Source organism: Lissotriton helveticus, chromosome 10 (genome assembly GCF_964261635.1).
Source record: "Lissotriton helveticus chromosome 10, aLisHel1.1, whole genome shotgun sequence".
Taxonomy (NCBI): domain Eukaryota; kingdom Metazoa; phylum Chordata; class Amphibia; order Caudata; family Salamandridae; genus Lissotriton; species Lissotriton helveticus.
Window position 1 is genome coordinate 24921791 of NC_136071.1, and position 14938 is coordinate 24936728.

General features: G+C 48.4%; 1 protein-coding gene across 1 annotated transcript in view; it reads left to right on the forward strand.

Moving 5' to 3' along the window:
- The first annotated feature begins 985 nt into the window (after positions 1–985).
- The window catches only part of HCFC1 (host cell factor C1), a 167851-nt gene continuing 153898 nt past the window's right edge, over positions 986–14938 (forward strand). Inside the window, exon 1 of the mRNA XM_078664604.1 lies at positions 986–2449. Within this exon, the coding sequence (XP_078520730.1) occupies positions 2245–2449 (205 nt within the window). The 5' untranslated portion in view covers positions 986–2244. The remainder of the gene's footprint in view (positions 2450–14938) is intronic.

Genomic DNA, 14938 nt, shown 5'->3' on the forward strand with positions numbered 1-14938 from the left:
CGTACAGACGTGGCGGCGGCCATCTTGGAAGCGGCCAGTGGTTGTTAGACCCAATCTACGCTCCCCTCTCGCGACATGTAGTGAATCCAAGCAGTGGTGCCGCGCGACACGAAAGGCGACAGACGGTTAGGGTGACTGGAGCTCCCACGGAAGTCTCGCGCCACTCTGGCCCATTGCAAGATGGCCACGAGTGTATCTCCCGCACTGGACACACTCGCCATATTTGTAAGGGGGCGTACCCCTCTCCCCAAAAAATGAAAACACAAATGTACACAGACGACGAACATATGTAACCGCTAACTGGTAACAACGATCAAACACGCCGCTAATTTCTGTCACCTCCAAAACGCCTGACCGCCCACCTAGTTTGTGTTCAATCCCCAGCAAAATTAAAATTACTTTTAAAATGGGGGTGTAACCATGTTATGCTTTTAGAGCGTGGTACCACATTATAGATACCAACTAAGAGGCAGTGAATAAGTTCTATTGTGACCGCCTCTATTGACGTTGAATGGCGGGTGCCAAGTACATTGCCAACGGCCACAGATGTTAACACACATCACTTATAAACGCGCACACTACTTCACAGCAGAAATTGTATATCGGGATGTAAAACGTGCCTTTATTTTTTTGCTGTATTTTGTATTGTTGTGGTGTGGCCACGCGTGAATTCACGTAAGGCAACATCCGGGGATTTGTCGCCATTATTGGTGCTGGAAACCAAAAAGGTGGGGGGGGAGTACCAAAGATGGCGCCCTGCGCGGGAAGGCGGGAAAAAAATAGATGCCTTCGCTAAAGCAAATTGGCGTTACTATCGCTTGTAATCAACTTTCGTCCTACACAACAGTATAGTCGGAGGTAATAATTCGTTGAAAAATTAAAGATCTGTAGAAGGATCTGCAAGAACCAACAGAAACATTCGAACAATTCCCCGGTAACAGCGGCCGCCATATTTGTTTGTATTCTACAGAGAGGAACGACGGCTGCAAAAGGAACATGGCCGCTTCCTGACCGGCGTGCGCTCGCTGACGGAAGAGGCGAAGGCCCGCAGTTTTGCCTTCCCTGCACTTGGAATACAGCACGACAGAGCGGGAAAGAATGCAGGATCCTATGCACAGCTAATGTCCAGCGCTGATACAAGTGGAGAAAAATAATGTGGTATTAAACACTCGTGGCTGCCATTTTCTAGGAGGAAGACGACAAGATGGCTGCTCCCTGACAGGCGTGAAAACAACAGGCGTAACCAGGGAAGTCACAGCGGCTTTTCTTGAAAGGAAACACAGAGTCCGATACGTTTAGAAGGGCCGGTTTGATAGCATATATTTATATGCACTTAGAACAGATGTTATTTTTTGATGTGGTAATTTGAAAAAACTTCCCTTAACGGTCACAAGATGGCGCCTCCCTGCGAGATCTGAGGAGATCCCGCTCTGTACGGCAGCGCGCGCTGGGAAGAGACAAAGAACCCCCACCTTGGGCCGAGCTGTCATATATTTGTCAGAGCGTTTGTTTTCTTTGGAGACGCCACGGTTCTTTGTTTTGCTCGACTGCCCTCCCTCCCGGTGTCCCCGCCTCCTTTTTTTAAAGTTTGAAGGGTGGGTGGAGTTTGCCGTAACAAACGCACAAGATGGCGGCTCCCAGGCGGGCGTGAAGAGACTGCACAGCGCTCCCCGGGATCTCTTTGGTGGCAGAGCTTCTCTCTCCCAGTGTTTGCAAAGCGGGAGGGCCGTGTTACGCATCTGTTGCAGCGAGTGGTGCCTGTGACCGGAGAGTTCCGTGTACTGCGGACAGCGGTGCCGCAGGCTCCTCCTCCAGTGCGCGGGAGTTGAGGCGGCCCTGCTCGCCGCCATTTTGGAGGCGGCTCCTATGGCCAGACACAAGATGGCGGCTCCCAGCGGCAGTGGCTTTAGCTACACAGGAGAGCAGTAGCGGGGGCCGGGGGCTCGTACGCAGGGCACTGGGCCCAATCCCCGGGTAAGGAAACCGGCCACGGATAGTAGCACGCTCCTCTGGGCTGACGGACCAGTGGTGGAGGCGGGACCAGCAGAAGGCAGCGGCAGATCCTCTTCTCTCCTAAGATGGCGGCTCCCACAGTCTCCATGTCCGGCCTGTAAACCAGCCCCCTCCGGTGCTCCCGTGAAGCCCCCTCAAACAAAGTGTATCCCCAAGTCTAAACTCAGTTCTGTACGTTATTTTTGTCGCACCTGACTACGTCACATTTGCGGTTTATTCTCCTCGGACGCAATGGCTGCCGCTACCCCCCCTGCGGCCCCCGCCTCCCAGCCCCCCTCCAACGCCCTGCAGCCCCGCTGGAAGCGGGTGGTGGGCTGGTCGGGCCCGGTGCCGAGGCCCCGGCACGGACACCGCGCAGTGGCCATCAAGGAGCTCATCGTGGTGTTCGGAGGCGGCAACGAAGGGATAGTGGACGAGCTGCACGTTTACAACACCGGTGAGTCTGTGGTGCAGGTCTGCAAAACCAGAGGGGGGGGGGGGGGAGACTATATTGACCAGAATGCAGTATGCGGGTACCTGGCTGATGAAAAAGGTGTGAGTGCAGTGACCCCTTTTGGTGGCCTGGGCGAGGCAGCTAGGTGGGGCATGGGAGGGGGTACATTGGCTTGTGTCTGGTAAACATTGTGGTCGTGGCTGCAGCCTGCTCTGCTGCTTGCAGCAGAAAACCCTTTATCTGCATGCACTCCTTTGCAACGAGGTTCCCACGTCAAGATTAATATTACAAACCTCTCTCATAAATGCATGCTTGTAACAAAGTTTAATATTGCAAACATCGCTCATCAGTGCATGCTTGTAACCAAGTTTAATATTGCAAAATCGCTCATCAGTGCATGCTTGTAACCACGTTTAATATTGCAAACATCGCTCATCAGTGCATGCTTGTAACCAAGTTTAATATTGCAAAATCGCTCATCAGTGCATGCTTGTAACCAAGTTTAATATTGCAAAATCGCTCATCAGTGCATGCTTGTAACCGAAGTCGTGCTGTCTCCTGCAGCTGTGCGTCTGTATTCAAAGCTCGGTTGCCGCAGGCATTGTTTTTTGATCAGTTGTTTTCCCGCCTGCGCGGCATTAACTCAGCTGTTTGCACTGTTTGAATTCACTCTTCCTGTCTGATGATTGTGCATGCTCTTGAATGCTGCTGCTTTGGTACCTTTACCCTGGTAACGGTATCCTGGTAGCATCTGGTACCCATGTTTCCTCCTATCACATGCCATTCGTCAGTGAAATAGTGACCACATGAAGTTACAATCGGGCAGTGCAGTACATGTGTTCTAGCAGACGCACGTCTCCCCCTAGTGCATTTGTAAGGAATTGTTATTCGCACTCTTGTAGCGAATTCTCTCGCTGTCCCTCGCCTGGCGGTGAAGTGCTTGTTTGCACCGAGATCCTGAGTGAGAGTGGGCGTGTGTGCGGCTCTTGGTAGTGATGCTGTCACTTCAGAGAGGCGGCCCTGCCCTGCGCTTCAGGCGAGAATCAGCTCCCGCTTTGTTGATTGTAGTAATCGAGCCTGTTTAAAGGGCCGCGGGTGCTCTTTGTAGCTCCGGCTCTTGCACATGCTGCAGCGGAGCCCTTGGGAGCTCGGCTGCTGATGGCTGTGCATGTACACGAGGCTCCTGTGGGTGGGTCTCTCGCCTGTCTGCGGTGCCCAGTATAATGTCCCAGCCACTGCGCTCTGCACAGGCGATGGGATGGACATGTTCTGTGCCAGGGGTTGTTTTAGAAGCGCTGCCCCTGCACTGCTAGCGGCCAGTCTCGGGTGTACTTGTGAAGTGCCCCATATGGCCTCCGGGGGGAGCTCGGGCTCCAGTTTCAGCCGCTGCTGAGTTTATTTGCAGAGTGATCCCGCAGGGCATCTCATCGGTGGCACAAACCCCAACCTTCATGGGCAGCATCCCAGATGCTTTGGACCAGGCAGGCAGGACCACTGGGTGACCCTTACCCTGGCCAGTCTAAACATTAGGGAGCCAGGCTGCTACTTTATTTAGATGAAACTCCACACCTTCTCTTTGACTGGTAGCCTGAATATATTTTATTACCGTAGGGTGTTACTATTCGGATCCCAGAATAGCCCTTGGACGCATCGCTCTGGGTCTGCCGGTCGGGAGTCAAGTGTACAAAGCTCGGCAGTGAATTATACATTGCATAATATAATAACCACCTGTATCCATTGACTCCATCAGAACCCGTAGGCTAGGCCACACACCTGGTATGTGGTCAGCAGTGCAGTTTTTAGAAAGCGACACTATCTGCCCCTTTTTAGGTCTCGCCTGTCGATGCGCATGCGCATCGAGCAAGCGAGACTATAGGGGCTCATCGACTCTTTATCTAACTTGCAAGGAATCGTGGCGATTCCTTGCAGTGCCCGTGACTTTTAAGCTCAATGCGCATGTGCATTGAGCTTAAAAGCGCGTGCACAGCCGCCCGCATTCCTCCGACACCTTTGAAGTGAAGCTTCACTTCAAAGGCCCGGCTTCTTCACACCCACATGCCGCTCTGCCCCGCTCCGCCCCCTCCCCTGAGTCATCCTGCCTGCCCTCGACGTTCCCCCTGCCCCCTCCCGCCACGCAATGCCGAGAGCTTGTTTTCTTTGAAATAGCTGTCTTTCTGACACTTGATAATATTGCATGTTGTCAATCTGACCCTATGCTTGCCTGTTGGTTATTTTTTTAATTTAAATTACGCGCAGACCTACGAAAATGCACCCTTTTACATTAATAGCAGTCAACAAGGGCGCCCGCCCCCTCCCTATCCCGGGCGCCGCTTAGGTTTCAGCGCGGCACCCGCTTTCACTTTTAACACGGCGGCCAGTCAACAATGGCGCATGCAGCTCTTTTCTGTCACGCTGTAAACATTCAAATTATTTGACTCCAGGAATTCCTGCCCCGGCCTGTTTAGACTCCGAGCACTCTCTGGTATGACAGAAGCACATTTTATGTAGTTCGGCTGAACTGCCGCCGCTCCTCCAGCTTGTTTCAGAAGAGTTGCCTTCATGCATTTTAAGTGCGTTGGCTAAAAGTGCACGGCATAGTTTTAGTTTGCGGGCAGGTTTTCTCATCTGATGCTCTTTCTGCTGTTCACTTTGTCCCATGCAGTTTTTACCAGTGTGCGCATTAAAAATAATGATGTTTGTCTGAAATGCAGCCGCCGCTGCGCTGTGTTTGGGACTGGCCTCGGTGCTGCAGATTAGAGTGGACGTGCTAATCAATTGCCCGTTTGAGAGGAAGTCATCCCGTGCCTTTGCATAATCCATTTACATATCCCCAGAAGGTGCCCGATGCCTGGATTGTGTGCTTCCTGTTGTGCGGGGCCCCAGGGCCCTCTTTCTGCCATTTGTTCCCCTTCAAGAGAGTAAGATAGCGTGGGAATATTTGGAGCTCTTCAGGTTTGGGGCCCAATGCCACTCCGTGCTGGTTCTCCTGGCGTCATGTATGTCTCTCTCTGAAACATGCCAAGGACAGGCTGCAGGCTCTGCAGCTTGTAGTGCCTCGTTTTGTGTGGGTAGGGGAAGGGTTGACCTCACTACAGTGTTTACCACAGTTAATGAAGATCAGATGGGAGAGTACACACAGAGCAGCTCTCTGGGCCCATTCTGAGCCACGTACTAATGGACACAAACAATGCATCCGTGACGTTCGTCTTAAGGCAGCCCTATTATACTAAACCCGCCTTTTCTTGACTTTTTATTTTCCTAAACCCATATTTTGTTAATTAAAGGTGTAAATTTTTTAAAAAGAAATGTTTGCAAATTTTTTTTCATGTAAGGGCCCACTGTTCTCACACTGCTTCTCCCAGCGTTCTTTGCATTCACGTTTGAGAGAGGCTCCTCTGAGACCGGTAAGTGCATACATGGATCTATATAATGCGTATGTAACTCCAAGTGGTGCAGTGAAATATTTTAACTCCTCCACGGGGAAGAACGCATTGTGTTCTCGGTTTATTTTTCCTGACACGAAAACTTGTTTTAGAATAGGGAATGGAGTTTTCGCTTGCCCCTGCCTCTGCCGTGCTCTGTTAGCAAACACTGCACATAGAAGTCACGCGCCGGATTCCTTCGCATTTCCTACTGCTAGTCAATGGCTAGTTTTTGTTTTACTTAAGGCAATATTACTTATTTCTTCCGTGGTGTAGACCTTTCCTGTTAGGGGCTTTGTTGTTCTGTGAGGACATTGAGTAATCGTGCTCATTGAAGACGATAGCAATGTTATAGCTGTTTGAAGAGCACCTGGAATGGCTCGCCTGCCCACACACGGTGACTGTGGGGAGGGAAGAGCTGAGCCTCCCTACTACAAGTGTTTAGATGTATCTGCTAGAGGCTGCCAAGCAAACTAGCAAGGCTTAGAGTACGATGGATGTTGTCTGCCACTCAATGTATACTTAATGTGAACATTTGCTATTAGGTCTAGGTTTGCAAATCACAGCGTTCCCCGTTTGGCCCCATGGCGCCCTCACCCTCACACCCCCTCTCACCCTCACTCACTCACCCTCATACACCCTCACTCACCCTCTCACCCTCACTCACTCACCCTCATACACCCTCAACAGCATAGCATAACAAAACATAGCATGGTATAGCAAAAAAAGCATAGGATACACAAACTCACAACCCTTTCACCCTCACCCTTGCTCTAACACTCACCCTCACTCACTCACCCACCCACCCTCACTCACCCACCCTCACTCACCCTCACCAGCATAGCATAACAAAACATAGCATAGCATAACAAAACAAAGCATATGATAGGAAAACATAGCATAACAAAGCATAGCATAACAAAACACAACACAACATACCATAGCATAACAAAACATAGCATAACAAAACAAAGCATAGCAAAACAAAACATAGAATAGTATAACAAAGCATAGCATAGCAAAACAAAACATAGCAAAACACAACAAAGCATAGCATAACAAAGCATAGCATAACAAAGCATAGCATAACAAAACATAGCAAAACAAAACATAGAAAAACACAACAAACCATAGCATACATAACAAAACATAGCATAGCATAACAAAACACAACAAAGCATAGCATAGCATAACAAAACACAGCATAGCATAACAAAACAAAGCTTAGAATAGCATAACAAAACATAGCATAACAAAACATAGCATAACAAAACATAGCATAACAAAGCATAGCATACCAAAACAAAGCAGAGCATAACAAAGCATAGCATAACAAAACATCGCATAACAAAGCATAGCATAGCATAACAAAACATAGCATAACATAACAAAACAAAGCATAACAAAACACAACAAAACAGCATAGCTTAACAAAACAAAACATAGCATGGCTGAACAAAACATAACAAAACATAATAGCATAGCAAAACACAGCATAGCATACCAACACAACAAAACATAGCATAGCATAACAAAACATAGCATAGCAAAGCATAGCATAATAAAACACAACAAAGCATAGCATAGCATAACAAAGCATAGCAGAGCAAAACATAGCATAGCATAACAAAGCATAGCATTGCATAACAAAACATAGCATAGCATAGCAAAACATAGCATAGCATAACAAAACATAGCATAGAATAACAAAACAGCATAGCATAGCATAACAAAACAAAACATAGGATAGCAAAACAAAACATAGCATAGCATACAGCATCACTCAGCACCAACACAGCATCACTCTGTGGCACCACAACATCACTGAGCTCCACCACAGCATCAATCTGTTCAACCATTCAACAACAACTGGTTCAAATATGTTATCTCAATGTTTCAAGCTTTATTACAAATGTAACAAAAAAAGTTAATATTTGACATATGTTCTTGGATTTTCGTCACAATAAAATACACTGAACATAATCTTCACAAATGTTATTTACAAAAGTTTAAGCTATTGCCATTATAAATTATAATGACTTTTATTTAAGTATTAATTATTAAAAAAATTAAAAGCCATCGTTATTTGTAATATCAATACATCTAAGTCACGTAAATACAAAACATGTTGCATTACAAATTCTATAGGTGTCACATTTGCTAAAGTTATAACTATTGGCATTGTAAATGACAAAGCTAATAATTTAGCTATTTTCAAAAACAACACATAAATAAAAAAATTGTCATTTACAAGACCAATAGCTCAAACTTTCCTAATGCGAGACCTATTGCATTGCCCTAACTCACACTCACCCTCACTCACCCTCACTCACCCTCACTCACCCTCACCCACCCTCACTCACCCTCACTCACCCTCACTCACCCTCACTCACCCTCACTCACCCTCACTCACCCTCACTCACCCTCACTCACCCTCACTCACCCTCACTCACCCTCACTCACCCTCACTCACCCTCACTCACCCTCACTCACCCTCACTCACCCTCACTCACCCTCACTCACCCTCACTCACCCTCACCCTCACTCACCCTCACTCACCCTCACACAGTGCAATAGGTCTCGGAGCATTTGAGTTAGAGCTTTTAGATTTGTTTATGGCTTTTTTTCTTTGTAATTCTTTAGCATTGCCTACAGGAAACAAAAATGCTAAAGATTTTAAAAAAAACCCATAAACAATTCTAAAAGCACTAACTCTAATGCTGCGAGACCTATTGCATTTCCAATGCTTGTTTACATTAAACTTTGAGAATCAATGCTTGATGTATGACCCAGTTGGAGTACTCTTCCAGTATTGCCGTTTTATGGAGTGTTCAACCTTTGTTTACTTCGTTTGTTGGCTAACGAGTGTATGTACCGCCGTGGGACTGACTGACCCTTTGAGAGCGAATGGAAATTTGCAGTGCTTAAGTTTTGATTTGTAGCAAGAGACTCAGTTGAGTTTAAGGGTGGTGACGTGTTACTTTGGTCTGTGGGATGTAAGTGTAAAATTGTTCCAGTGGTGGTAAGCCAACCTGTTGAGTAATATGAAGAAACGTGCTCTAGGCGTGAAGAAGAGTCAATAGAGGTATATCTGAACTTCTAATTCTCACCGTTCCTAATAGTTGCTAGATCTGACTTCGTATAAAACATACCGCACCAATTGCACTCTAATTTATTAGACTCGAATAAATCGTTTTCACGTCCCTCTTCGTCATACGAAGGGCTATAACAAATTAAGCTTTGATTAAGGCACTAGGCTGACAGCTATCGTCAGACCCCTTGGTTTTGCCAATGCTTGTTTATATGTCCGGCGAGTTTACTACTTGTAATTAATTCCCCTGGGCATGACCCTTGACTCTCCACCACCCTGAACAGCTGAGCCATGCCTTTTGTCAACAAGAAGATAAGCAATGTTACACTTGTCAGTGAGGGTTCCAACCCATACAGGCACACCTGTTCGTGGTTCTTTCGATACTGTGCTACATGTATAAAAGCTGCACCCCACTGCTCCCCAAAGCAGTATCTCTATCATTGCTTACTTACCCAGCGTTATCTCAGCATAGCACTTTGTCTTCTATGCTTTTGGGCCATTTTCAAGAATGATTTGCATATTGCTGCTCCCGATCTGTAAATGGCAGATGGAGTCAATAAAGATGCAAAAACACAATGAATAAATAACAATCCATCCCCTTTTGTTAATTACTTTTTCTCAAACGATTTTGGAAAATGTGTTCTCCAAATCTTATTTGTGCCTTTGTAACTTTTAAGGTGTACAAATTCCAGTACTCGGCATCTAAAATGAAGGTCTCTTTGCAAATGAAGTGAACATTCCTTAATTTATCAGACCAGTGTAGGTAGCTGCCATCAAGGTTTCTGATTTCCGTCAGCTGTTTTCAAGAAGAAATATAGTCCTCGAATCATCTGGATGCAGTAAGCCATTCTTTTCTAAGTTAGTATTCAGATTAGAAGCAAGATCAATGTTTTTGGCCACTAGCTCAATTGTGGTTGGTTGTGGTTTTCTTTGAGACAGGCATTTTTTGTCTTCATTGGTGGCATTTGTCCTCTTTGATATATGCCTGGTATCTGATGCAATTTTGATAGAAGTTCGCGGAGTTCATGCTATCCAGATCCCTATCCACGCTCTTTCCCTAAAACTGTACACTTGTTCCTCCAAATTGGCAATTCCTTTAGCAGCCACTGTAAGTTTTCTAGTAAATGGCAGCCCCCCCCCCCCCCCCCCCCCGGTATCCATGGTAAGGATGCTAAAGCGGGTACTCGAGGGCTGCAGCATGTACGGTGCTAGCTTAAGGGACCCCATAGCACAAACATGCAAACTGACATTGCAGGCTGCGTAAACAACAATAGAAAACTCTGAGGTCTACAACATTACTTGAAAAGTGTGGAAAACCCACTACCAACTGGTTCATAAATAAAAAGAATGTAGAGTAGGAAATGTGAAACAGAACTGGTGACTACGCCCAATAGAGCTAACTTTGGGCATTTCCCTTATTAGGACGAAATCCCTCACTCACCCGAAGGTGACATGCTTCATCATTTGGGATTCTCCTCCCAGAGGAAAAGCCTAGTTCCTCTGGGGGCTACGACCTGAAAGGGAGGAGCGCAGGGATGTTTTTTTAAATAGAATCGGATATACTAAATCCACAAATGAAGAGCTAACAGTAGAGGCTAGGTGGCTAGCGACCAGGCAAGAAGGCCACAGCCTAGGAGAGCTCTGAGACCCGAGGAGTTTCCAGCCGAAATCAGACCACTGATCCCGACCCACACTGGCTCAACAAACATAAATACTTGAACCGGAGCACATCTGCTCCCAGTGAAGCCGACTTCCAGTGTCCAGGCCCCACCACACGCGGAGATCCGGCGCAGTGAACCAGACGGCCTACTCTCCCCGTAGGAGCCGGGGACTCTAGTAGCCACGAGGCCCGGAAACAGCGCGGCCAAATGGGGGCCGCTCCAGGTGCCGCCGTAAGGGCTGAATGACTAAGCTGGAGCAGGATAACATGACGCTGAAAGCTAAACTGGACGAACAAGAAGGTAGATCCAGACGTAATAATGTACGCCTGGTAGGCGTACCGGAGACGGCCGGGAACCCAGCCCTTGATCTGTTCGTAGAGGACCTCATTCAGGCTCAGCTGAAACCGCGTGGCCTCTCTAATTACTTTTCGGTGGGACAGGCCCACTGAGTGCCAGGAGGGAAGCCGTGCCCGGGGAAACCGCCGAGGCCCATTTTGGCGAGTATTTTTAACTTTCTTGACCGGGACGCCATTTTACAAGCGGCACGAGTTTCCCCTCCGATCAAGATCGAGAACTCGGAAGACACCTTCTATCCGGACTACACAGCGGCGGTGGCGCAACAACAGAGAAGCTTCGTGGAAGTGAAGAAGGAATTGCGCAGCAGGGAACTCAAATACTCCATGTTATTTCCAGCACGGGTCCAAGTAGATTCCGAAGGGAAGACGTGTTTTTTTGAATCCCTGGGAAAGGTGAGGGACTGGCTGGAAGGTTGGAGGCCGGCGAGAGGCCCTAAAAATCGAGGAACGGCCCGCGGCAAACCAGAGTAAGGCAGACAACGGGGGATGGGTGGCCACTGAGGACATTACCCTCGAGGACTGCAGCAAACTAAGGAACGGCAACTGACCTGGTGATACAGGTCAAGTTCACAGCACGGCGGACTATGGTTGCTGGGAGGGCACTGATGGGGGTGGTGAGGGTCCGCTGTACAACGACCATCGGTAGCAGACCTGGGCGGATACTGCAGACCACTCAGTGAAGACGGCAAGAGGCAGTAGATGTCGTACCTAAACAGCCATAATGGGACTAATTCCGAATGGGGGCTCACTGGGACCAACGAGGTCTCACATTCCAGCGTTATGCAGGTTACAAGGGAATGTAAGCACTCTGCTCAGTTGGGGAGGTGGATAGTTTTAGATCTGCCGGGGAGGGAGGCACGGAGCGGGGTGGGGGTTTTCAGTTATGCAAGGTTTATGTGCATTTGTTCACAGGTTATGGTTACGCAGTCTCTCCTAGGGTAGTTAGTACGCAGGCCTGGCACACAGTAGGCACATATAGGGCACAGGTACACTGACAGCGGCTTCACTCCTGACATTACACTCCACAGATACCATGCAGCGAACCGGGTGACGTGGGATGATCCCCAGGCACCTCGAATACACACGGGCAAAGCGATGGAGCCTAACTGGGTACCGGTGGAATTGTATAAAAAGGTAACAAGCAAGGTCACCCCCCATTTGGTCTACATGTACAACGACAGCTCAACGCAGGGAACTATGCCCCGGGATCAGAGACTAGCGACAATCGTAACGATACACAAACCGGGTAAGCCCCCGGAGCACCCCTCGTCTTACCGGCCTATATGCTTGATTAATGTGGAGGCGAAGTTGCTGGCCAAAACGCTGGCGATACGTCTACAGCCTCATCTAGCGACGCTGGTCCACCCAGACCAGTTGGGCATTATGCACGGCCGCAACACCTCCCTTAATCTGCAGCGCCTACACGGATTGCTGGCCCGTAACCACCTCCTTCGCCAGGGCGCGGCCATCCTCTCCTTGGACGCGACGATGGCTTTCGATCAGGTGGAGTGGCCATTTCTGTTTGCCGTCTTACGACGGATGGGTTTTGGCCCCAAGTTTTGTGGCTGGATCCGGCTTCTCTACACTTCACCCCTGGCACATGTGGTCGCCAATGGTCATATCTGGAGGGAGATTGCACTGGGCAGGGGGAGACGCGCCAGGGCTGCCCGCTCTCGTCGCTCCTCTTTGCCTTGATCTTGGAGCCATTGGCAGCCTGGACACGCACAACATTACTATTTCAGGGGATAACATGGGAGGCGGGCTGGGAAGACCGTATCTCCTTATACGCCGATGACTTACTGCTCTACCTGACATCCCCGACAGAGTCCCTGCAGGCCATCCTAGATATACTTACAATGTTTGGGGGGAAATCTGACTACACAATCAACTGGTCCAAATCACTGCTTTACCTACTGCACGGCCCGGCACCCCCCTGCCCCCAGACTGTCCAGTACAAATAGTGACCAGAGGATTCAAATACCTGGGAATTTACATTACGCCTCAGGCCACCACTTTTATGGCAGAAAACCTCCTGAAGCCACTACATAGACTAAAATCTGACGTTTCCCACTGGCGATCTCTCCCGCTCACTTTGCTAGGTAGAGCAGCGCTCTTTAAAATGTTGGCGCTCCCCACATTTCTTTACGCACTACAGAACACTCCTTTCTCGCTCCCGCTCTCCTCTTTTCAGTCCGTTAATGCCGAAGTAGCAGCTTTGTTGTGGGATGGACGTCCGGCTCGGATAGCACACCTCAAACTGTCTCGCAGCTGGTATGATGGTGGTATAGCCCTCCCAAGCGTCAAATTGTATTACTGGGCTGCACAACTAGTGGTAATCAATCAGTGGCTACACGCACCTCACGGCTTACCGACTAGATAGGGAGGTATTGCCCGCTGACCGCCTAATGAGAGCCTTCTACACCACTAAGATGCCAAGCACTAACTGCCCACACCATTAAAATATGGCACACGGCCCAGAAAGCGCTGGGTTGGGAGGGAGTGCTTACGCTGGCTACTCCACTCTGGGAGACCAGACGTTTAGGCACATTAGCGAACACTAAAGGGTTCAGGCACTGGGACCTCATAGGTATCACAAATATTGGGGACTTATGGGTTAGGGGAGAAATCCTATCCTTCGCTGCGCTCAAAGAAAAATACGGCATGGCAGACAGAGTTGTACCGCTACTCCCAAATCCGGCGCGCACTCCAGAGTAACTACATTAGCAGACGCCTCCCCACTGGAGGACAGGCTCCTCACTGATCATCTGGATAAGAAAGCCATCTCACAAACGTACCGAAAACTGGTCCACAACCTCCCTGACCCCACTGTAGTGCTGCGCAGCAAGCGGGAGGTAGAACTTGGGGACATGGATGACTCAGACTGGATGGAGGCACTTGCATCAGCCAGAGAGGCAGCGATCCCTTCCCGTTTGAAATTGGTGCAGCTTAAAATCCTGCATCGGGTATATTACTCTCGCACCATGATACACAAAATGGGGCACGCGCCTGACCCACTTTGTCTAAGGGGATGCGGACAAACCAGCACTTACTACCTTACACTGTGGGCATGCCCCAAAATACAATCATATTGGGAACAAGTGCTGGAGAAAATCTCAGAAGTGAGTGGGGTGGAAGTTCTGGCAGACCCTAGATGTTGTATTCTGAACATATTGCAACCTACAGATCTTAATATGGCACAGAAAACGTGGGCTACATTGGGTATGGCCTTTGCAAAATGGAATGTAGCAAGTAACTGGGACTCCTGGGTGACACCCTCACAATCGCAGTGGGAAAAGGATATGGACATCGCAATGATAGCCGAGAAATCGGTTTACACGCATAGGGGTTGCCCCAAAAAGTGGACGCGGATATGGGGGAAGTGGAATGAAGCCAGAGGGAACTTGTGTGAAGCACCATGTACAGAGCTCGCACCTGAAAACAGTCCATGAGAGAGGGGGTCCCTGGAATGGCCAATGGAATTCCCGATGCTATAGGGAGTGGAGGGAGGCGGGTGGGGTGATGTGCGGGGTGATTACCATAGGTGTGATGTCCTAGAACCTTACAACGTGAACGATACGGGGCCATTTATTCTTGACTACTGTAAATGGAGAAGACTACTTGTTTGGTTTGTTATCACTGCTTGATGAAAGGAAAATAAAAAATTGTTTAAATAAAAAAAAGAAGAGCTAACAGTATGAGTGAGGGAGCAGCGCAAAAAAAGATAGAACTGTGAGGAAGTGAAATTAAAACAAGCTCAAGGGCGCCTTAAAGAACTTTATCATGAGGCGTTCTTCACCAGGATTAAAAAACAGTGCACCGGTGGTCTAAATTACAAACTGTGATGGTGAAAAAAGACTAATTGATCAGCATGTTTCAACCATTGTGCCCTTAGATAGGCTAGGCTTTCATCAGGACCTATGATGCTGCTGCGAATATGTGTAGAAGTGATAAACACAAAAGGA